Genomic DNA, 26,150 nt, shown 5'->3' on the forward strand with positions numbered 1-26,150 from the left:
GCTCCCACCCAGTCCCTGAAAAAATTGGTCCCTGGTGCCAAAAAATTTAGGGACCACTGCTTTAGATCTTTAATTGGGGCCATAATCTCTGAAATTCTTCAGGGAACATATTCCTGCTTCTGTTTTACTCTTTTGACTTGAAGATAAAGCAGTTTCAGGAGCTTCCACATTCAACCTTTATGATAACTCAGTGTTCCTCCACAAATCAGCATGCGCATGTCAGACTTCGGCCAGGTGCTCAGAAAATGCACCCCGATTGCATATAGACAGGCCAGGAAATGGCTCCTGGGAGATCCATTATTAGATAAACCTGAACCAGAACTTTACTCATTACTTGACCTCAACAGGCTCCGCCTAAATAAGGGGCATGATAATTTTTATGGTACCTCTTATTCTCATCAGTTTGGATACTATATCCAACAACATTCAAAATTTCTGACTATTTCCTTTTTTCAGTGTGAGTTTAAGTCTGGTAATTGGCACAACACCATTTGGGGACAGATTGAAGGAATATTTATCCTTCCTCAAGGGTGTTTGGTTTCACTTTCAATTATTGGGTTCAGGGTCTATGAACTGGCTTAGGTTTTGGAAACCATATCTCAGGAATCATGATTTTTGTCCATTGTTGTAGAGGATGTAAATCTCTACATGCCAGCTCTAAATTTCTTTGGTTGTATCATCAAGTAACACTCTAGTTGGCTACTCATCTATTTTGCTACCAGAAAAATGTATGGCCTATCACCATTGCCACAGACCCAAGGCACCCAGGTTGCCATTTCAAACTCGCTGTTCATAGCAGCAAATATTTCTGCCTTCCCTCTTTTAGATAAGTGCTGCCACTTTCATTCTGAAATCCTATTATCCCACTGACACTAGAGAGCCCAGTTTTACAAAATATCTCCTACTATCAAACCCAGCCTACCAAAGTTTTTAAATTTCCCTCCACCAGAGAATCTTTTATTAACCTTTGTGAAGAGTGTCCTCTTGGATTTTACAGCAAAAGTGATTGATCCATACAGTGGGTGCTGACATGCAGTATATTGCTCTTACATTCCTACCTACCTCCTTGAGCCTTCTGACTTCAAGTACTCTGTTAAGACAGTTCCAGCCTCCCTGTTTCATTTATTAAGGACCATCCTTTATTAAGGGCCATCATTTCTTACTTCTGCTTCATTGACTATGCTAAAGCCCTTTACTGTGTGGATCACAACCAACTGTGGAAAATTCTTAAAGAGATGGGATACCAGAGCACCTTACCTGTCTCCTGAGAAAACTATATGCAGGTCAAGAAGCAACAGTTAGAATTGGACATGGAACAATGGACTGGTTAAAAATTGGGAAAGGAGCTGTATATTGTCATCATGCTTATTTAACTTAGATGTAGAGTACAATATGTGAAATGCCGGACTGAATGAAGCACAAGCTGGAATTAAGATTGCTGGGAGAAATATCAGTTACCTCAGATATGCAGATGGCACCACCCTTATGGCAGAAAGTGATGAGGAACTAAAGTGCCTCCTGATGAAGATGAAAGAGAACAGTGAAAAAACTGGCTTAACACTCAATATTCAAAAGACAAAGATCATGGCATCTGGTCCCATCACTTCATGGCAAATAAATGGGGAAGCAATGGAAACAGTGATAGACTATTTTCTTGGTCTCCAAAATCACTGAAGATGGTGACTGCAGCCATGAAATTAAAAGACATTTTCTCCTTGGAAGAAAAGCTATGACAAACCTAGACAGAGTGTTAAAAAGCAGAGACATTACTTTGCCAACAAATGTCCATCTAGTGAAAGCTATGGTTTTTCCAGTAGTCATGTATGGATGTAAGAATTCAAAAAGGTTGAGTGCCAAAGAATTGATGTTTTTGAACTGTGTTGTTGAACATTTTTGAGAGTCCCTTGGATTACAAGAAGATCAAACCGGTCAATCTTAAAGGAATCAAACCTGAATTTTCATTGGAAGGACTGATGCTAAAGCTGAAGCTCCAATCCTTTGACCACCTGATGTGAAGAGCTGACTCATTAGAAAAGACCCTAATGCCAAGAAAGATTGAAGGCAGGAGGAGAAGGGGATGCCAGAGGATGAGATTGTTGGATGGCATCACTAACTCAATGGATATGAGTTTGAGCAAATTCCATGACATGGTGTAGGACAGGAAAGCCTGTCATGCAGAAGTCCATGGGGTCACAAAGAGTCAGACATGATGGAGTGACTGAACAACAGTCATTTCCTCCATGATTTAGATTCGGATACTACTGAAGTGACTGAGCACACATCCATGCACATACACACAGGGCTTCCCAGGTGGTAAAGAACCAGTCTGCTAATGCAGGAGACATAAGAGATGTGGGTTCAATCCCTGGGTTAGGAAGATCCCCTGGAGGAGGACATGGCAATCCACTCCAGTATTCTTGCCTGGAGAACCCAGTGGACAGAGGAGCCAGGTGAGCTACAATCCATAGGGTTGAAAGAGTCTGACACGAGTGAAGTGGCTGAGCACACACAGACACAGCACTAATTAGGACTGTGCATCCAAATGCTCTTACCATGATGCTACATTCTCCCTTCATATTATTCTCAGCTGATTCAATATCTTCATGATCTACTCTTGAATACATTCCCTTTCTTAATAACTAGGTCTTCCACTTCCTCCTCGAGCAGGGACTGTTTTCCTGCTGGAGCTGGTTGAACCTTATTATTGGTATAAAGACAATGAGATGGGAGCAATCTGAGGGGAGAACAAGGTTGACTCCCAAGACATCTGTTTCAGGTGAGGTCTTTGGGAGCCTCCAGGCAAAGGTGGGCTGTTTTCCTTTAGCAGATGGTCAGGTGCTCATCTCTTGGTCTGGATGATTCAGAACAACTTGGAGGTTTGACATTTTCACACTTTTCCATCCAAATATCACCTTCCAAAGTTGCTCTGAGTTTAAGCTGTGAAACAAGTCAAGTATATGCCAGGGTACCTCCTTTGTAGTTCTGATTCATGCAAAATGAAATACAGATGTAATTTTCAAAGTAATCTTCCTTAAGGTTTAGGAGGTAGGGATCCCTTTAACTGCCTCTAATTTGGCCCTCTGACCTACAGCAGGGGGCTTTGAGTTGATTGTTGGCTAATCTGATTCTATTATTGTCTTTTTAAGACAAGTTAGCCAACAGTACAATCCTTATAATTACTATTGTCTCTATTGTCCAGGGCCACTGGGGTAAGCCTGTACTACACCTTCTACCTGTAACTCATCGCAGTTAGCACCAGTGAGACTTAGAACTTGTCATGTTATTGCATGTCAGGATAATCATTATCTCGCTTATCCTCAGCAATGGAGCCCTTAGTATATCTGACCGGTAGGTGAATCTACTTTAAAATTATTTCCTGACACTTTACTATGAAAGGTCACTTTTTATTTCCCAAAGCAGAACCTGAGGCATGGGCTTTATGCAAGCAGCTTATATTGAGCAGTGATTTTGAGAATAGGTACAGGAAACTGGGAATAGTAGAAAAGCCATACAAACAGGTGTTATCACATTGATCACTGCTATGGGAAACTTGGGCTTGTTTCTCAGAGACCTTCAAAAAAGACAGGAAGAATGAAGCATAAATCAACTAAGAGGTGAAATTGGGTTATTTTTATTAATTAATGGTTTCTCCCTGGTATATTAACACCTTCCCACAGCACAGCCATGCACATCTCCAGGTTTCACATTGCTGAGCGCCAGCTGGGTTCCTGTTGATGTCCTTGTCTTCCCCACAGTCTGCTCACATATCATTTGTCTTCAGACAAACAATCAAGGTCAATTAAGTGTGTAGCTTGAGTATGAATTTTTTGAGACCTCAATGCTACAAGGAGGAGATTATTCAAGAGTGGTTCATGAAGATGTTGGACCAGCAGGGAAGAATACAAGAGAATCAAACATTTAGCAGTGCTATCTGGGGCTAGTTGTTGTGCACTGTCTCAGAGGTGCTGCAGGGAAGAAAACAAGAGTGTGTCACAGATCAAATAATGTCACCATTAAGAGATCTCTGACTTAACCCTGAGAATCCAGGAATATGCTGGCTTACATGGCAAAAAGGACTTTGTAGATATAATTAAGGTTGTGGACTTTAAAATAAGGAGATTATCCTATATGGTATTATCCATGTTGGTCCAACTAATCACATTAGCCCTTAAACACAAAATTTCTCTAGCTGGGGGCAGAGCGGATCCATAGAAGAGTAGCTCAGGGATATTGCAAGCATGCAGGAGATATGAATTATGGTTTTGGAATGCAGGGGCCCACATTCTAGGACCATAGAGATACCTCTAGGAGCTAAGGATGGACCCTAGCTGACAGCCATTGAGGTAACTAGAAACTCAGTTCTACAACTACAAAGAGCTGGATTCTGCATTCAGCCTGCAGAACTCAGGAACACTTCCTTCTCAGAGCCTGTGATGAGAGCCCTGGTCAATAACACCTTGATGCCAGCCTTGTGAAAGCTGGAGCAGTGAATCCAGTCAAGCCAACAAGAACTTCTGACCTACAGAATTGTAAGATGATATGTGTGCTGTCTCAAGGGGCTAACCCTGTGGTAATTTGTTCAGGCAGCAAATAATAATAATAATAATAATCCAAAGAGAGACTAGGCAGAGCTGAGCCAAGTTCTCAGGCTGTGTGCCTGCGAAGCTAAGTGCAGCAGCTATATTAGAGGTGAAAAGTGAGGCTGTGTGCTAGGAAGGGGTGTCCAATGTTAGGACTTCCCCAGTGGTTCAGCAATAATCTGCCTGGCAATGCGGGAGAGGCAGGGTCAGTCCTGGGTTGGGAAGATCCCCTGGAGGAGGGAATGGCTACCTACTCCATATTCTTGGCTGAAGCATCCCATGGACAGAGGAGCATGGCGGGTTAAAATACATGGGGTCACAAGAATCAGACATGGCTGAGCATTCATGCATGCAATGCACCATTAAAGGACAACATCTGGGGAAAAGAAATAGGACTACTTATCTGTGGATGAGTTCGAAGGATTGGAGACATGCCTGTGGATAGGACAGAGGAAGTGATATTCCCAGACATTGCACCCAGATTGATTAAGAGTTGAGGAGACTAGCAGTTTAAAAAGGCATCTGACAAGAAGCCTTTGGCTCAGTCATTTGTAATCATCTCTAAAATACTTCAGAATATCTGAAAGTATTCATAAATCAGTTTGATACATAAACCATGGAGAGTTTTTAGCTGAAATAGAGGTATGTAAAAAAACAAACAAAAACCATTGGTAGTCTACCAATAATTTCTCTGATGAAACTGTCTCTGCATAAAAATAATTAGAAAAGTGTTTTGCCCATTCTCAGCATCAAGATGAAAGGCCTGAGATCTGTGTTAGGAAATGAAGTGAACAGCCATCCTTCTACTGAAAAGTCAGTGCTTCTTGAGGTGCTCAGAGCACTTCCCCTGTCCAAGCTTCTACATTATTTCAAAGAGTGATGCTGCCAGAAAATAGGCCAGACCTGTAGCACTGCTTTCAAGAAAGAGAAGGGGTACTGGAGTACTGTCGAAGCCTGGTGCTCTCCTAATGAATTCATGGAAATTTATATAACAACATAGGACCAGGTATTTGGAGGTGCAGCTGGGTGTGGATTACAGGAAGAATCCCATAATATAGCAAATAGGAGCATTGACATGCTTCTGCACTTTTTTGTTTTATTAAGTAAAGATATACTGGAACTTCCCTGTTGGCTCAGTGGTGAAAAACACACCTGCCAATGCAGGAGATGCAGTTTCAATCCCTAGGTCAGGAAGAATCCCTGGAGAAGGAGATGGCAACCTACTCCAGTATTCTTGCCTGGAAATGCCATGGGTAGAGAAGCCTGGTGGGTTACTGTCTCTGGGGTCACAAAAGAGTCAGACACATCTTAGCAACAACAGCAAAAGATGTATTGATAAGAGAATGAGACTAATTAGACTGATTCTTAGAAAAGACCCTCTAGGATATATGATGGAGAAATAGGCCAGAAGTTACAGACCTAAGATAGATACTTAAGAGGTATAACATTGATAGGAAGAGTGGACAATAAATATTGTATACCCTGTCTGCTGAGAAGTACTGGAAGTCGGGTGTTTTCTCCGTAATTAAAATTTAGTGAATGACAAATAAAAAATAAAAAACACCTTGAATTATGCTTTTAAAAATTCCATAGGACAAGGATGCAAAAACACCATCCTCTAGATTAACAGGTTGTTACAAAACAAAAACTTTGAAAAATTAGCTGATATCATGAGTAGGAAACAGAAAACAGATACTGTGATACTTCAGTGGAAAACCAGGAGAAGAAAATACACTAAACAGGAACAATAAAAATCTAAGTTAAAATGGAAGTTGAGCAAGGTAAGTAAGGACCGATCCCTGAGGCTCATACATGCATGCACACATGTGAAAGTGTGAAGAACAGATTGAGTCTGTAGGGGGAAAAGTAAATCTGGAATCCAAGCCAGAAACTTGAAAAGCTCTTCAAGAATAAATGGAGAAAAAGAGAAAAAGTATTGACATTATTTTCTGTGGTAAAGAAAAAATAAAGATTTAAGGAAAATTTAATCTAAGAACTGTAGGCGATTCTCTGTATCAAAAAAAAAAAAAACTTTGGAAAGAAGTGATAAAGACATCTTGAAGAAACTAATCTCAGCTGAAAGTAATTGTAGTAGACAGACAAAATAAATAAAAATATACATGTATATTTGATTATGTATTTTAACTATAATTAGTTTTTGCTTTGTTTTCTTAAAGTCTAGGGAGAAAGAAAAACCTGTTTGGTCTCAGACTTACCCTTAACAGCACTGAATACCAGAAAGCAGTGATGCCAGTTTGACCTGACTTTTGAGAAAAAGAAAAATCTCCAAAATGTACATCCAGTTGAGTTGACACTGGTATGTGAAGGCCTTAGAGAGATGTTTGTATATATGCAAAAATTCAGTAAATATACCACTTATCAAGGCTTTTCATTAGGGATGCTTCATGAAATATATCAATAAAACTTCAGTCAAAGAAAATTAAGGATGGAAGAATGTTACAGTAATGAAGTGTTGAATTTTAAAGAGAGTAATATTAAATGTGAAAATAGTTGAAAATATTCCAAATACTTGATGGACAGAAGACAAAACAGATAAAAATAGTACTTCAGTTAAAATACGTTCTTAATAAAACCACAAACTATATCAACACAGAGGGTGATGTAGAAGAGCCTAAGATTGTTAAATTTCTCAGTTTAAAGAGAAAAAAGATTTTAAAATTCTATATTTAATTATCTAGAGTATTTTTTAAGTTTAAAGAGTTTACCAGTAGAACAAATTATAAAATACAAAATAATTTTCAAAGGAGAAAAATAAAACCAATCAACAAAGTTTCCATAGAATAAGCAAGAAATTGAATATAAAGGAGTAACTAAATCAAAGTGAAAGAAAGACATAAAACCAAATGTTTTAATGTTATAATGTTATATTTGTAAAGCAAGATAGAAAAATTAAATTTAAGCATGATTTAAAGCAAATTAATAAAATTCTCTTAAAACATATCTGGTTCTCTCTAGTTTTTAAAATTTCTAATAATTTCAATTTCTTTTTTACATTTATTTTCTGTTTCTTAAAAGGACTATTTTTTTTTTACAAAAAAATAGGCAATACAGGTAATGACAAAATAGTGAAAGATGAATATTGGCTTTCAGTAAGGTCACTTTGGATAGAAGAAAATAAGCAAATAAGGAGAGATATGATGATTTTATATTAAAAAATAAGAAACCAGGAATTAGTTGCCACTGTGGATAAGTGTAATGATTTTTGTAATTACAATCCAGGGAAGATAGACATGATTAAAATTTAGGTAACATAGAAGAATGCCATCTTTAGAATTAACTGGACATCAAAGCCAGTGTGTGAGAATATCTGAGTGTATGTGTGTGTACATATGTGTTTGCATGTTAACAACATGCCAAGTTATATCCCCAATATGCCAAGTTATATCCCCAACTTGTTTTTATGTGTTTATATAGATTTCCACAAATATATTGACTCTTGAGACTGTGGGAATGGAGGTTACTCCTGTTTGAAATCTCACTGTCCAGTTATTTCCTACCTAACTGTTGACATTATTCATTGAGAAATGAATGTATCAAATCAATCAAGTCATTCTAATGTTAAACTCTGTATAGTTTTTTAAATATCTCCATAAAAAACCTTTTTTCAAACTTCTAAATTGTATTCTAAACTATATATTCACAGTTTATTCTGTGTAGAAAAATCATCTCACTTATAAATTTGTATATTACTCTCCTAAATAAGATGCATTTGATTTTCACAATTGACATTACATTTTGAAAGTCTAGAACAGTATGTTATTTGTTCTCCAAACCACTACAGCATAAATAAGCTAGAAATCACCTTCTATCAGGGGGTTCATAATTTATGTATTAAAACTGCAAAAGAAACTACAGCTGAAAAATTAACTTGGAATGAATAAATGACTAAAGTATCAGAATTGCATTACTTAAGTTCACTGATATCTTAAAAGCCCTGTGCTAAAGGGGCAGACTATCCATCAAAGAGAATGAACACATTCTAAGCATAGAATTTATCAAATAGACCATCTTTAGTAACAATTTTTCTTTCGGTTTTTGATCAATTTGGATGCAAAAAATGACGGGATTCACTAGAAACTATTTTTTTCAGAATAAATTGCAGCCAGTTAAGTGGAATATCTACAACAGAAAAGTTAAACCAGAGAACTTATTTCATTTATTTTTCTTTTTCTAGACTAGATACATGCATCTTTTGGCATGAAATATATGTCCCCGGGCCTTTTGATATTAGCCTTTCGATATGGGTCTTTTTTATAAAATCAAAAACTACATGTTTTTCAAAGTAAAACTGCTTCTGAATATTTTCAATTATCTTTATCTTTGCTAGAGAGGTTAATTTTCTGGATATACTAAGTTAGCAGTAGATTTGGTAGTAGTGTTGAAAAATGAACCATTTTTTGTCTCTTTCTATTGTTGGTTTCCTCATATTCAAAATACAGGAAAAAATAATTTTTGTGCTTTGTTAGCCAGTAGTCATCTCACAAAGAAGTGCTTGAGTCTCTTTTCTTACAAGTTACAATTCAAGAGAATCTATTTGAATAATGACTGTAAACTACATTAAATCTTTTAACATTGAGAGAGCTATTGTTACATAAAATAATGATAATTGCAATGGGGCTAAGGTTGAAGAAACTGGTTAGCTATATTTTGCTCACTCTGAAGGATTTTAATTATCTTATATTTTAACCTTTTAAGTAAAACTACATGAAAAATTTGAAACTGTAGACAGTAGTATTCATAGAGAGGAAGAAGATTTTCTATCTGTTTGAAGATATGAAGATGGGACAGGATAAAGAAAAGTTAGCAATATATATATATAGTTTATATTTCTTTCATCACATTTACCAATTTTCCCTATTAGGGATTTGGGAACTGTGGGCATTTTGCATATTATAGTTCATTTATAATAGCCATAACATATATTGAGTGTTGAACTTCTTCATATGTCATCATAAAAATGGAAAGAAATATTCCTAGATGAAAAGTGCAAGCTTATCTCAATCTCAAGATACAATGAAATAAGCATATAATAAAAAACAAACCAAAATAACACATAATCATCAATGACATCAAAAAGGCCACAAATAAAACACATTTACATAAATGAAAATGGCCCAGTTTATGCAAAAGCATACAAGTTTCTAAATGAACATTTTTCCCTTAGTAATAACTTTTTAAAACTACATAGGCACTTTCTTAATAACAAATTTCTATAACTATAACTCATGCATCATTGACATTAAAGGATTAAGGTCAAAACTTGGTAATGCTATGATTTTGATGATGAAGGGCCTTTTTTTTTTTTTTTGACTCATTTGACCCAATCATTTAATAGTGGAAGAAAAAACAGAGTCCTAAATCAGCAGTTTTTAACAAGAGCAATATTGTTACCCAGAAGACATTTGCTTGGTCTGTAGACATTTTGATTGCTGCAAATTTGGGTGGTGCTAGTAGTGACTACTGTTTAGGAGACAGAGATCCTGTATCTTACTCTATAAAGGACAACAAAGGAGCATTTGGCTCAAAATGTCAAAGGATTGAAAATCTCTGCTTTGGATGGAAAGACATTCAGGTGGGAAGACTAATTTACCAGGAAGCATTCATATTTAGACAAACTTTCCCATTGACACTTAGAGAGATATTTCAGGAAGTATTTTGGTAACCTAGAGAATTATATCCAGACATCCTGGAATGTGAAGTCTAGTGGGCCTTAGGAAGCATCACTACAGACAAAGCTAGTGGAGGTGATTTCAAATCCTAAAAGATGATGCTGTGAAAGTTCTGCACTCAATATGCCAGCAAATGTGGAAAACTCAGCAGTGGCCATCGGACTGGAAAAGGTCAGTTTTCATTCCAATCCCAAAGAAAGGCAATGCCAAAGAATGTTCAAACTACTGCACAATTGCACTTACTTCACACGCTAGCAAAGGAGTGCTCAAAATTCTCCTAGCCAGGCTTCAACAGTACTTGACCACAAACTTCCAAATGTTCAAGCTGGATTTAGAAAAGGCAGAGGAACCAGTGATCAAATTGCCAACATTCGCTGGGTCATCGAAAAAGTGAGAGAGTTTCCAGAAAAACATCTGCTTTATTGACTATGCCAAAACCTTTGACTGTGTGGATCACAACAAACTGTGGAAAATTCTGAAAGAGATGGGAATACCAGACCATTTGACCTTCCTCTTGAGAAATCTGTATGCAGGTCAAGAAGCAATAGTTAGAGCTGGACATGGGACAACAGACTGGCTCCAAATTGGGAAAGGAGTATGTCAAGGCTGTATATTGTCACCCTGCTTATTTAACTTATATGCAGAGTACATCATGAGAAAAGCTGGGCTGGAAGAAGCACAAGCTGGAATCAAGATTGCTGGGAAAAATATCAATAACCTCTAATATGCAGATGACACCACTGTTATGCCAGAAAGTGAAGAAGAACTAAAGAGCCTCTTGATGAAAGTGAAAGATGAGAGTGAAAAAGTTGGCTTAAAACTCAACATTCAAAATCGAAGATCATGGTATCCAGTCCCAACACTTCATGACAAATAGATGGGGAAACAGTGGAAACAGTGAGAGACTTTATTTTGGGGGCTCCAAAACCACTACAGATGGGACTCAGCCATGAAATTAAAAGATGCTTGCTCCATGGAAGAAAAGCTATGACTAATCTAGACAGCACAGTAAAAAGCAGAGACATTACTTTGCCAACAAAGGTCCATCTAATCAAAGCTATGGTTTTTACAGTAGTCATGTACAGATGTGAGAGTTGGGCCATAAATAAAGCTGAGCACAAAAGAATTGATGCTTTTGAAATGTGGTGTTGGAGAAGACTCTTCAGAGTCTCTTGGACTGCAAGGAGATCCAACGAGTCCATCCCAAAGGAAATCAGTCCTGAATATTCACTGGAAGGACTGATGCTGAAGCTGCAGCTCCAATACTTTGGCCGCCTGATGTGAAGAACTGACTCATTGGAAAAGTTACTGATGCTGGGAAAGACTGAAGGCAGGAGAAGGGGACAGCAGAGGATGAGATGGTTGGATAGCATCACCAACTCAATGGACATGAGTTTGAGTTAGCTCTGGGTGTCCTTGGTGAAGGACAAGGAAGCCTGGAGTGCTACAGTCCATGGGGTTGCAAAGAGTCAGACATGACTGAGTGACTGAACTGAACTGAACTTCTAGCATTTACATGAGTTTTTGCAAAAGATAATTGAAATAGACCTAAAGCTATAAAAACAAATTTTGGGTTGTTGCCAATATCTTTGTTCTGTAAAGATTGAATACAAAGTAATGGCAACTAGAAATCAGTGGCCTTCACAGTGGACTTGCTTGAACCGGTGTGGGATGGTAAAACATACTGTGAAATAAGGGCCATGAGAATGTAGGTGGGATCTAAGGGTTAAAAAGCACATCCTGAGCTCTCTTGATATTGCTTTAATTAGCGTGCTAGACAGAAAATAGGTCATAGATGCCAGGTGATGAGCGTAAGTTGGTGTGTTGTTTATCGCACAGGATTTGCTAGATAGTTTATACTAATGTTAGTTGTATGAAGTCATTCCAATATGTGGAATTCTTCTCTTTCAAATAATAATTTTAGTTGCAGTCATAAAGCTCTTATATACAAAGATCCCATCAGATAATGAAGCTCAATGATAGCTCTAGTCAATCAGACCCTCCTGCATTGTCTTTTCTAGTTAAATACTCCAAGTAGCTACACTAGTAATCATTCCACTTAGAAAATAATGTCTACACAGCATCTAATGGAACTGAAGTTTTCTATAAAGTCCATTTTTTGAGAATGGGAAACAGGAAGAACTTTGGCTTATTTCAATACAATTGTCATACTACTGTGTATCCAACCAATCTTTCTACTGCAACATGGAGTCTCTGACAAGCCATGTGTAACAGGGAAAAGGAAAAAGTAAGGGACGTGTTTCCCCTTCATAAGAGAACATTTCCACTTCAATACGAGAAATGCTTTCTCTATTGTAAGTTGAAAAATGATGCAATGAAATCAATCCTACCCCAGAGAGTATGTTCTAAAGATACAACAAAAATTACATCTCATGTTGACTAAAATAGCTTTCTAGGAAAATTAAACTCTGTAAGACAAGAATTTTCTTCTTTTTAAAAACTACCCAACACAAGCACTTAAATATGTAGAATTTCATTTAAATAAGTCAGTCAACAATTTTTTATAAAGTATTTAACACTTCATTGTAGAAACATAGGCAAAATGACTATTATAACCAAAATGAAAAATACTGTTCAATTTAAAAAATGTACTTAAACAAGAACCTGGAAAAATTTATGATATGCATAACATCATTCAAGCAAAATTGCACTAGTATTACATAAATCAATAGTTTATAAAGGCCTCAATATGGCAAAGTTTAGAAATAGGTAGTATGCATGCACATAGTACAACAAAAAGTCTCTTTATAAAACAGCAGTGTTTTTTTTTTAATGCTTGTACAAAGGGATAAAGAACAACCACAAACATATTTCATCTGTTAATACATTATGACAGCTAAAAGTCAGTCATGTCTATCAGAGGAACAAAAAGCCCTCCATACCTTGTGAATAAATCTTTTGTGCCTTTAAAGATATTTGTATAAAAATGCTATACTTTTTTTTTATACAACTTAAATAAATCGTACTTTTTTCCATCGAAATTTGAAAACAGACAAGTGAATGGGGTCCATGTGTTTTGCATAACCAGAGAAATCAGAGTACCAGAGTAACTGATCAGCATGTATATTCTCCACCTTTGATAATGGGCAGATGATTGTTCTTTCATAACTTGGAAAGTCCTTTAAGAACATATTTTGGATAGGGCAGATAATAGACTAGTCATGTTATATATTGAAAACATCTACTGATTACACCATAACGGCTGCCTTGCCTCTTCCTTTTGACCTCACAAATAGAATGCGCTCACATAATTGAAATTCTGTCACCAATTTGTGTGCTTATGTTGTATTCTTTAGTGTTCTGTGTGATAAGGGGTTGGGTTAATCCTCCACAAAATGCATGTGACTGAGAGGAAATTCCTAAGACATGAGTGTCTGATGCCCTGGTGTGTTCTAGGCTGGCTATTGACCTCAGGACCAAGGGAAAATAAAATGTCTTATCCCATAGCAAGTATGATCTTTCCACTTTCAATTATATTTTTGCTATGTTATATACCTAAATATAACTATTTTTATAGGGTGTATACTTTTAGTATATCACAATAGAGTCCACTAAATTTTGGAAAATGTAGTCATATGTGTTCATGCAAATTATTAGTTTTATAAATTCTTAAAGTGTTTTTTTTTTTTTTTTCTCAAAATTCTCATCTATCACTTGGCAACCTAAGACTAATTTCAAAGCTGGTGATGTGAACTTGTGAGAGCTATATATTTTCAGCAATCTGAATCAGTCTTAAAGGGCACAAAGAAGAGAGTTGACTATTCAATTGCTCTTCCATAAACTGAAACAGAAAATTAACTGATATTGTATTACAGCTTTCAGACCGTATAATGAAAATGTGCAGAGATTCTCTTTGTTGATTAAGTAGAACCAAAGAAGTTCATATAAAATAGATTGCTCATATTCACACTACAAAGGAACATGTTGTTTTTTAATTTTAACAAATTCAAAGGTGTGTCATCAGCAGCATTGTTGTAAATTTTACTGTAGTGCAGTTCTTTTTCATAAAAATACCATACAAATGGTGAATCAAGAGTCATCAGCAAAAAACAAAACCCAGAAAACTCAGAAAACAATTGACCAGAAAAAGATAAAGGAAGAGGTAATGCTGATGCCAAAACAAGTAGAATACTGTTGGAACATACAAAAGTAATCCTTATATTTTATACATTTGTACAGCATATAAAAGGTATCTCTGATTATGCCACCGTTTCTCTGATTCCAATTTCTATTTTCTTTGGAAGCAGTTCTTTCCTTTCATCAACACTTCCTAAGGAGTTTCGACAGTTCTGCCCATCCATATACAATTTCGCATATACCGGATTGGAGTAATTTGTTGGCTGAAGGAAAAAAAAAATATGTTTCTATTAGCTGTTTTGACTACCTTTGTTTATTTTCTATGTTATCTTTTAATGTTAACATTTATATGCATTGTACTTAACTTACTAAATAATAATTATATAAATGTAATTTAAATTCTGTTTATATGCTTTCATCAACTTTAGCATGTATTAGATAAAAATATAATTGTATGCTTCTCAGGTAACTTGTGAACCTAAGGGGAGCTTTGACATATTGAAAGCCTAAAGAAATCTTCATTAAAGGTATATCGACTGCAACTTTATATAAAAGCAGAAAACATTAAACCAAATTGTCTTATTAACTTAACCCAAGATTGTTACATAGTTGCATTTTTAAATTTTGTCTTTCCAGAACAGAATGTTAAATCTTTATCATAACAAAGAAGTATTACATTTTTTGATCCATGCAAATGAGAAAAACATGATAAAAAATGAGAATGGAAAACAGCTGATGGGAGAGAGGTACAAAGGTGAGAACATTCAATCCTAAGAATCTTAATATTGTCTTTAATCCCTCTCCTGTCTAATATGAACCACGCAATTTTAGACAGGGCTTCCCTGGTGGTTTAATGGTAAAGAATCCACCTGCAATGCAGGAGACATAGGTTTGATTTATGGGTCAGGAAGATCACTTGGAGAAGGGAATGGCAACCCACTCCAGTATTCTTGCCTGGGAAATCCCATAGACCGAGAAGTCTTGCGGACTGCAGTCCATGGGGACACAAAAGAATTGGACACAACTTAGTGACTAAGCTACAACAAACTTTAGACACAGCCTTTTTCTCTAGAAACCAGTTACTTAAAAAGTTTTCAAGAATGGTTTCATACACACCATTTCTAATGTCTCTATATGATGCCACATTTTGTAGTGTATTTTTATTTAAAAGGACATCAAATTTGGAGATACTAAACAAAGCATCTTAATAGAAAATAAAGCTAAACATAAATTTAAATGTAAACTCTTCAGTTTACATTTCTGGCTAGAGATTTCTATTCTAAGAATAGCAAATGCTCATGTTTATTATCATGGAGCTTTAACATTTTCAAATTTTGGAGAAGAGATATTTCTACTGAATAGCTTTCCTAAAATGATAACATTTTTTCACATGTAATCTTGCATAAGCAGGACACATAAACTCCCAAGTTTAATGCAGTTTTGAAACCTTTTGTTAATTAAAAATCATTAAAGACAAGTCCCTGTCTAAGTCTAGTAATCACTTTTGATTGAGAGGCATTCTGTGACGGAATGGATATGGAGTAATGAATTTTCTCTCACCCCAGCAGTTAGTGGTCCTTTCAAATCAGAGTTTAGGTAGATGGGCGGCGCTGTGTGTGGAAGCTTGAAAACACTGGACCCTCCCCCTATGTACCTGGCCTGTGTGTAAACAGAGAATTTTAGTTTCTGATCTAATATCATGGAACTATTTTCACTGACACAAACTCATGTTAAGTCATAAAAATAACATAAGCTATGTTCTTTAGCCCTGGGGCGTCAACAGTATATTTATGGTAGATTCAATAATTTATGAAACATCTATTAATATTAGATCCATGCTTTACAGTAGACATTTCTCTTAGTCTAGGTTACTTATAGACATAACACGTACCCAGAAACCTCCACCCATTTCCATTTATTTAACTTCATTCTCCCTCCCCAAAAAGCATATATTTGCTAACAGCCCTGTGAAAAATGCATCAGCCTCCCTCACCTAAGGTTTCTGTTTGAAAAGTTCTAATAAGAGCCCAGACACTCAAATATCTGACTGGCTCTAATTAAAGGTTCATGACTTCTATATTTTTAGAAAATACAAATGAAATTTAAAATGTGAGATATAAAAACAGATTATGTGGGTTTTTTTTTTGAGAAATTTGACTTTCTAGTTTAAAGCAAATTAATTAAAAATCAGATTGGATCACTAAACTCTATGTAAGAACAATGGTTTTAGGGTTTTTTGGGTCTAAGGGCAGAAAAAGTCAATCTGGTACACTCATGTTCATGATAGAATACTTATTAGTGGACAAAAAGGAAATAAGAAAGCTAGATTAAAAGTTGAAGGATTTTAATGGACATACATATTTTTAAAAAATCTATCAGCTCTTAATGAATGATCGTAAAGTTTGAGACGAGGACAAAGATCTGAGGAAAAAGATTTTAAATATAAAATCATCATCTCTTTATTTCCCCACAAAATCTCATTTAGAAGATATTAAAAACAATCTAAGTAAGGACTGAGATAAGTTTGTGTATAAAATCAATAGATGAAAAAAAAAAAATCAATAGATGCCAGTTCCCCTTTTCTGAGTATTCTGTGATTTTCTTTACACATAAACCTTTTAAAAATAAAATTTACTAATTATTTTAATTCATTTGATCTTAAAGTACCATTGAAGGAGAAATTTATCCATTTTTGAAAATAACAGATACATTCTACAAAAGTCTTCTGTACTTGTCATAAAATTTGTATTTGATCACATCATGAATATATCAAACCACTGTAACAAGTGGAAAATCTATGAAAAACATTTCATCATTAAGGTTGCTTTGGTGTGGCCATCCACTTTTCAAAATTGTCTATACCTATAAACATATTTTCTACAGTTACTTCTTAGGTAACAATTCATATTTCTATTTCAAACATCAAGAGCCAACTTCTATAATAAAATCTAATAGAATCAGCCATCTAAGTCACATTTAATGGAATTTTGGTCAGTCAGTCAGAAAATTGGTAAATAAATATTTATTGAATGCTATTTGCTAAATATATTAAAAATATACTCGAGGGGCCCTGAAGCATACTTTTATCTTCCTAGAGTAAACATTAAAAAATAAATGGAATATTAAAAAGCTATTCCCTTTAAGTATACAAAATTGGCTTAATTCTATCAGTAGAAATAAAATGATGGGGAAAATGAGAACTCTCCTGTTAATAAGAAGTGTATGAGATGTATCCTCATCAGTTCATATTATATTTACAGATACTGTATTTTGTTCCTAAGAAAAAATTATTAGAATATGAACACTGAAACTTGGGTTATGAGGATTTATTTCATGACAGAGTTCAAATGTAGGAGTTAGTGACTGAATTAATAATTTATAGTAACTGAAAATTATTTCTAATGAGGAAAATATTTACAATATCTTCTGATAGGGTAACATTTTTTTCATATAATAATGATTGATTTCTTTTCATAAAAATGAATACTTCTTCAATTTCAGATCATCAGTTTTGGGCTGAATATATGAGACCTTTTCAATTTCTTTGGGAACAGCTGTTGCTATGAGTACAAAGCCATGTGGTTAATGTAACTATTTAATATAAAGGTGCATTTTGGACATAACACCTTTGATATATCAGAATATAAAGAACCATTTAATTAATGAATAAATAAGCTTAGAAAATCATTCCATACTAGCAAACTGATGCTCTTAATTCATAGTAAAATATTCTATAACTATCATGCAAAATATTTGGATAATACAGTGAAGTAAACCTTTGCAAGTTTACCTAGATGTTGTATCATTTATCTATTTTTTTAATAAAAAACTTCCAAATTGAGCATTCAGTACTAACAGAAATTAAAAAAAAAGACTGTGGGTTTTTAAGATATAAATATCACAGATAAGTCTCAAACCAATAAGAAAAATATTACAGCAGGTAGAAAAATATTGTTTAAAAGTGATATGATTGTAAACAAATCCAAGGACACAGCTTAGTGGACTCTTCAGTGAAACATTACTGGAAATGAAGTACTTATTTTGGCAATGAAATGCCGAACTCCTTTTTTTTAAAGTAAATTAAAAAAATAAATTTTTTTTCAATAATTTCACCAGGCTTATATTTAGATGTGCCAGCATCTCAGCACATTTGACTAAGACATCTATGTTTAAAAATTAAGTGAATACATATTTTCTAAAATGTGTTACATTAACTTCATGCTTCAGGTGAATGCAGTCCTAATTTTATTTTTTCTTTAGAAGAGACTATAACATTCAATAAATCCTAAAGTTTTTTAATCTAACTTCAGATAAAAGAAATAGTGATGAAAATCAGAACCATATTATAGAGAAATGACTCAAGAATATTAGTGCTCACAGTCCATCATCTCAAAACTTTACCTTTGCTGGATCTACCATAAAGCCAGGATCTAAAAGACCTCCATCACTGTGATCATGGTCGACCTCATACATATTATAAGATGGATTGCCAATTTCTACATTTATTCCTCCATTAATAATTGGCTGTCTTCTTATAGTCTTTGTCCTAGAATATGTGAACATTATATGAGCTGTCTAAATATCACAACATGGTGTATGAAACTACTGTATTTGCAGATTTAATGACATTTTAATAGAACTGGTGGGACACTCATACATAAAATACATTGAAAATAAATGACATTCATTGATTCACAGAGGGACAAAAAATTCTTACTGTAATACTTCATTTTCCCAAATTATTTAGCCTTAACAATAAAAAATGCACTTGGAACATTCCTTGTAAATAGCTAATACTACATTAGTTGAAACTGAATATAATTAATTACCCTTTTACTTTCTACTTTTCCCCTTTTGTTCCTGAAAAACATTCATAAAAAAGTTACAAAGAAATTTTGAAATTATTTTCAATCCCCAAGTCATGGAGCTAAAATTCCTTTACATAATGCAAAAACTGACTTACAAACTCTAGGTTCCAGATAATCACCCCACAGACAACTCACTGCTTAAAGATCTTTTTAATTGTGCATTCATATAAATTGAAATAATGATACTTCCAGTAATATATAAAATCAACAAATGTATAATTTATGAATGAAATACACAATTTGTGACATATAATACATAATCATTATCATTCTATTGACATTGATAATCTAACACATTAATATTATAGAATGTTCTTTAGAGGTTTTTGCTGTTTCAAGGAAAAAGTAACAAAAGGTAAAATTCTATTGAAAGTTTAATATATTCCCTTGTAATTTTTGTTAGAATATATACAATAAATGCAACCATTTTATCAATATAATATAAGGGAAAGTTTGTTTGAATTATAATTACTTAAAATGAAAAAGGGATAAAATGGTTCAGAAAACACAGAATTATGCAGTTGGAATAAGTAAATCACATTTGAAGAAGTTTTTAAAAAGCACAGTTTCTATAACTATTAATGTAATTTATTTACTGTTAGTCTAGAATACTGCCTCTTACCTTCTTTTTCTTTTACAAAGCACTAAACCAATTACCAAGGTGGTTATCAAAGTCACCAAGAGGACGAGAGGCACAATGATGGCTATGCTTCCTGGAAAAAGAAATGAATGAGCAGATGAACACATAAAATAAAGTCAAGATGGATATAATAACACTTTATTACATTAAATCATTTGACCATTGACATAATAACAATAAAGCTTAGACCACATATCTATATTCCTAGTTCATCACTACGTTACTGCAAAGTCATTTTCCTATTAAATATTTGAACTACTGGAAACATTTATTTAGATATCTTTTATTTATATGTTATAATTAAATACCTGAGGTTAGAAATACTGACTTCTTTGTCAGTCTGAGTCTTATTCTCACCAGACATCTATTTGCAAAGACATAAGTAAATAAACTTTGACTGAATACACATTTCCACAATTTGCCTGGCTATATTTCCATTATTAGTTTTTTTTTTTGTTTGTTTTCTTTTGTTTTTTCTCTCCTTTAGGTATAAATATCTGGCCATGAGTACATGTGGCATGTTAGATGGCAGCCTGAGAAGTCAAAAGGGGCAACAGTGTTGGATTAGGATGGACCTAGGCCTAAATAATAGTTTTACAACTCACCTGAATTGAGACCTTAGAAAAGTTATTTAAAATTTGAGGCTCATGCTCTTCACCCATAAAAATAGAGACATGAAGACCTACCACATAGGGCTTTTAGCTTGATTCTACAAAGTAGGGGAACAAAGAGGATTCTCTTTCTCAAATTGTAGTTCCAGAATAGTTGCAATTGGTGGCTTGGCTTACGTTGTAAATGTCTACTTTCCCTTTTTTTTCCATATATTTACAAGAATGAGCTTAGGTTGTATCACTCATTTTCAAAATGGAATAAAAGCTCTATGGAATAGATTCTCAAAAGTGGTCATAGAAAGTGGGTCTTAGTTTTTTTTGGCAAGAAGAGCAATCCGTTTTGTTTTTTCCTAAAGAAGACAATACTACTTTACTGATGATGTGATCCATAGTAAGATACACCTAGGGTCATATGTCACTTAGCCAGGAAGAAAACGGAATGCAAGCATTGCCTAATAACAGGAGAGTATTAAGTAGCTCTATCAAGTACCCAATACTCACATTTCCAACAGACAAATATCTAGTGCCCATTAGCCTTTGCTTATTTGGGAAAAGCATCTGACTGAAACTGCCAAGCGGGCTTAATCATTGTCTAAACTGAGAAACAAAGCAACATCCAAACTAGTCAAATTTTAATGTAATGATCTTGAATGGTTCAGGAATAAAACATTAAAAGTTATTAAATATATGAATTGTCCTATGCATATACATGTACAATACTGTGATAAAAAATTAATGGTGATATTAAGCACAATAAGCAGCTGCTTCAGTTCAGTTCAGTTCAGTTCAGTTCAATCGCTCAGTCGTGCCCAACTCTTTGCGACCCTATGGACTGCAGCACGCCAGGCCTCCCTGTCCATCACCAACACCCAGAGTTTACTCAAACTCAAGTCCATTGAGTTGGTGATACCATCCAATCATCTGATCCTCTGTTGTCCCTTTCTTCTCCCGCCTTCAGTCTTTCCCAGAATATTTGATATCATTTACTAAAATACCAAAAACTCTTTATTAAAGAAAGGACATATATAAGATAATCTTTCAATTTGAAACTTCAAAAATAGCTTGTCTAAAATAATCAAATAACTAACTCTCTCTTTCATGCAAGGAAAAATGTGGCTTTCTTTCTTTTGTCAGTTTTTGAAATGTAATATTCATTTTATTTTATTTTTTTATATTGTTACCAGCACTATATAATTGAGTGAGGTTGATATTGCATTACCTTCTTGGATTGGGGAAAATGAACTTTATATGTACGTGTAATTATTAGTATTTAATGGAAGAATCTGGCACCTTGGATAGTAATTAACATTTGTTCACAAATTTTAAATACCAGTGAACAGCTTGGTTTCTTCATAAACTGACTTAAACTGATTAATCATGACTTTATAAATATCTTCACTTCATCATTTTTTTTTCTGCTAAAATTCGTGGTAAATTTGCAGGTTTAAAATACTTACCAATATTGGTTTTAAAGTACATAAAGTTACTTTCTCCTCCAAGAGATTGCAAATTATTTAGAAAATTAGATTTTACTTGTTCTACATAGTTTCTTTTATTCCTATTAAGTAGAAATGTTGTTAATTATGCATGCTAGAAAAAAAATTTAAAAAGACCTTCGTTTTTCTTTTCCCCATGACAGATGGCATTTCCAGTCCCTTACATTACAAGCACTCTGTTTAAGAGCCTAGCGTTCTAATATGTTCATATAACCTATCAAGGTAACTGCGATAATGTTCAATATAGTCAATAAATAATGCAGGGTAGCAATTTGGCAAGTTTTTCTCTTATTTTTTTTTGTAAAATAGTTTATATACATGAAAACAACTGGCAACTACATATATTTTTAGAATATAATATAGGTATTTATTAAAAGAAGTATTTTTTCCAAGCAGTGTACATGAGAGTAAATATCATATTGTAACATATAACAATCAAGGTCTATTACAGGTGAGTTTTTAACAGTATATTGTTGGTGGACTGTTCTAAACAGATTTTTTTTTTTAAAGTATACTCTGTACTTACTGAGTGAAAAGGAAATCTCAACAACTTTCTTACAGAAAATGATTCATGTTAATGTATGGCGAAAACCACTATAATATTGTAAAGTAATTATCCTCCAATTAAAATAAATAAATTAATTAAAAAAAAGAAAACTGAGCCAGTCTTTCTTTGCAAAGTTGTTCTGAAGCCCCATTATGTAACGCTTTTCCATTTGAAAGAACTATATTATCAAATTGTTATGCTGAGAAGAGACCCCTTCCATGGAAGAGGCAGTACAGCATCACAGTTGAGATAGCAGATTTTATATCCAGGCTGCTACTGCTAAGTCACTTCAGTTGTGTCCGACTCTGGTGCGACCCCATAGACGGAAGCCCACCAGGCTCCCCCATCCCTGGGATTCTCCAGGCAAGAACACTGGAGTGGGTTGCCATTTCTTTCTCCAATGCATGAAAATGAGAAGTGAAAGTGAAGTCACTCAGTCATGTCTGACTCTTAGCGACCCCATGGACTGCAGCCTACCAGGCTCCTCCGTCCATGGGATTTTCCAGGCAAGAGAACTGGAGTGGGGTGCAAATCTCATCTCACTAGCGCCATATGCTAGGGCCAATTTTTTTATCTTTGTCCGAATTTACACATTAATAAAATGAGTGTTATCATTAACATATACATCACAGTAATATAAATAGAAATGTGTCTACTATAAAGTGCTCATACATGTTTACTGACTAATTCAAAATACATATTGCTGTATTACTCCAAGCATAGCTCTATTTTCCACTTTTCACAACATATTATAGAGAGCAGTTTATTTGTAATTTGGGAGCATAAGCTATCTATCTGGGTTTTGTAGATAGCACAGTGCCTAGGATATCATAGGGACTATCCATTTGGTTCTCATTTAGCAAATATATTTTTAAGTGTTGCTATGTCTCACACACGCAACACTTACTATACTTTGCATTGGGGATAGAAATGTCCCTCCTCTCGTGTTGTTTGATGTACACTGGAAGACGACAAACACATGTGTTTATTTAGCACAGTGATATGCACTAGCCTAGTGAAAGTATGTATTGCTCTGCAAACACAGAGGAGCAGAAGCCAACTAGATCTGGGATAGCAGAGGAGGGTTGGTATGTCTCTGAAACCTGATGGAAGTCCTCTTTATTCCCATGAAAGAGAATGCAGGTCGAGTGGAGGAGGAGATACTGAATTAATTTAGGGAGAGAAATGTGAAGACCTGGAGGAGAAAAGATTAAAGAACAACAGTCTGACTGGAGAGTGGAGTGGAGGGTGGTGGACGGAGCTGTGACTACAGAGAGAAGCAAAGGGATGTTAGGAAGGGATGTGCAAGCCGATGATGTGGAAGAAAATTTAGGAAGTAACATCTATGCAATATATTGTTTAAGTCAATTTAGAAGGAAGGTTAAGAGTGACGCCTAAGTGTTGCTTGGGTAAATTTTTGTGGCCAGCAGTGTAGACAGGAAGGTAAAATAAGGTGCATAAAAATGGCTGGCTGATTGGGGAAGGGAATGAGATTATTTTGGGAAACACCGAGCATCAGGTTCCTGTAGAATACAGATATACAGATATAGACAGAGACGACATTGATATGGATACAGCAATTGTGTAGTGGTATACATGTCTCAAACTCAGGAGAGAAATCAGGATTGAAGACAGAAATTTGGGAGTAACTGGCAAAGAGTTGAAAACTGAGGTCAAAGAATTATGGATTGCCAAGCAGAGTATATGGAGCAGTAAATGAATTAACTATAAGAGATCAAAAAGAAGTATCTCACAAACAAGACAGCTGTTTCAAGAGGTTAGGAGGGAAACCAGAAGGCTTCATGAAGATTAAAGAAAAGAATCTTTGATTTATTGGTTGAACTTATAGTAGAAAAATATAAGCATAAATTATAACATTACAATGACCTCTTTTGACTTGCTGCTATATATTCAGATCTCAAGTTTGTGTTTACATATATGCATAAATGTGAGTGTATATGTATATGTACATATATAATAACTAGAATGCTATTTATTAACCATTTTGATAAAATATAATTTTAAAAATCATAAAAAAAATCATGTTCCAAACTTATTTGATCCTTCCAGGGATTTCCAGGAGGATGCTTATCATTTGGTCTTTTATAATCATCCTCACTTTGCAGCATTCTCACTCTGGTCCCCTTTGTGCCAGGACACTGGTCTTGTTTCAGTCCCTTCAGGATTCTTGTATCTGATACTCCTATTGTTTGAAATACCCTTAGTCTCTCCTCCCCTTTTTAATCATTCAAGTCAGTTTAAATATCACCACCTCAGAGAAACCACGCTTGATGTTAGTTCTCTTCTGATATTCTCTATTTCTGTGCCTTTTTTACTTCCTTAATAGGTCCAATCAAGACACACAATTATTTTCCAAAAGTTTACTTATTTCCTTGCTTTCTTTTTAAATTAACTCTCCCCTGCTCCCTGCCCTCTAGCACCTCTCAGCTTCATGAGAAGAGGCACTGTCTGTTTTATGCACTGATTCATCCTTGGGATCTAGACATTACTTGACACTTGGTAGAGGCTCAATAAATACTTGCTTTGGGAGAATTAGGACAAATGCATTATTTTGTAGAATTTTTATCTCTATATTTGCAAGTTTACAATTCTCTGGTATAACATATATTTTTTTTGAAACATCATGGTTTAAAAGAGATAAAGTAGGAAAACAGAAGATAAGTATAACTCCCTAACAGATATCACACATTCCTTGTCACTACAATAAAATACAGCATCACTGTATTACTGTCCCACAAATGCTGTGTATATTTTTATCCTCTTTAATTGTAGCAGATATGAATAGCTTAATCCAAACATTGAGTATCCGCTCCTTTAAAACTTCAGTTAAGTTTAAAATAGGAGTATATAAAAAATATTTAATCATCCTTAATTTAAAACTCTTCCAAACAAGAGTTTTCAGACTAACTTTTTCAAGTGGAACTTAAGCAAAGTTCTAGAATAATAGATCTGCTTAAGTCCACAGGCTGATCTTTAGATATTTCAAACAGCAAGGGCCAGAAAACCTCAGTATGACTACTCAGAGCTGATTAAGAAAGTAGTTCATCAATTAGAAAGGTAAATCCCCATGCCAGCTGACACAAGTGAGGGCACAGAGGCAGTGTATTCCTGACTGTACCAAGGTCCAACGATTATGGAATGCTTCACTGTGATTAGAAATGCAGGTTGGAGACATGTTCCTAAAACATCCATCTTATTGAACAGATGACTTTGGCCCAAGTTCAGGGAACATTTGACAACAATTCAAAAATCACTGGAGTTTACCTGACAGAATGAAAATAGCCCTCCTACCTTAGGAAAGATCGGCTTAACTACCTTTTCTCTCTTTTCAGAGTTACTGAGGCAAGTTTCTCTCAGTGCAAAAGTCTAATGATAAGTACCTTTTAATAGAGTCATTATTTGGTCAACTTCGCTCAAACCTGAGATAATTTGACATTTGCATAGCTAATAGTCCTTTCAATGTGCATTGATACCTCCATTAAATTTAATGACTTTAAATCAGTGATGGAAGAACGAGCGTCAGAATCCTTGAAAAAGGGGTTACGACTACTTGAGACGCCTCCTTCCATGTGATAGTCCCCATTTTAGAGCTGCTGCAG

The 26,150-nt window shown here is 34.9% G+C and overlaps 1 protein-coding gene across 1 annotated transcript in view; it reads right to left on the reverse strand.

Annotated features, from left to right (window-relative positions):
• Positions 1-12,566: 12,566 nt before the first annotated feature.
• Positions 12,567-26,150, reverse strand: part of LRP1B (LDL receptor related protein 1B) — a 2,049,143-nt gene continuing 2,035,559 nt past the window's right edge. The window contains exons 88-91 of the mRNA XM_043488135.1: positions 19,859-19,949; positions 18,770-18,914; positions 15,929-16,027; positions 12,567-14,631 (exon numbers count right to left, since the gene is read on the reverse strand). Of these exons, the coding sequence (XP_043344070.1) occupies positions 14,491-14,631; positions 15,929-16,027; positions 18,770-18,914; positions 19,859-19,949 (476 nt within the window). The 3' untranslated portion in view covers positions 12,567-14,490. The remainder of the gene's footprint in view (positions 14,632-15,928; positions 16,028-18,769; positions 18,915-19,858; positions 19,950-26,150) is intronic.

Source organism: Cervus canadensis, chromosome 15 (assembly GCF_019320065.1).
Source record: "Cervus canadensis isolate Bull #8, Minnesota chromosome 15, ASM1932006v1, whole genome shotgun sequence".
In the NCBI taxonomy this organism is placed as follows: Eukaryota; Metazoa; Chordata; class Mammalia; order Artiodactyla; family Cervidae; genus Cervus; species Cervus canadensis.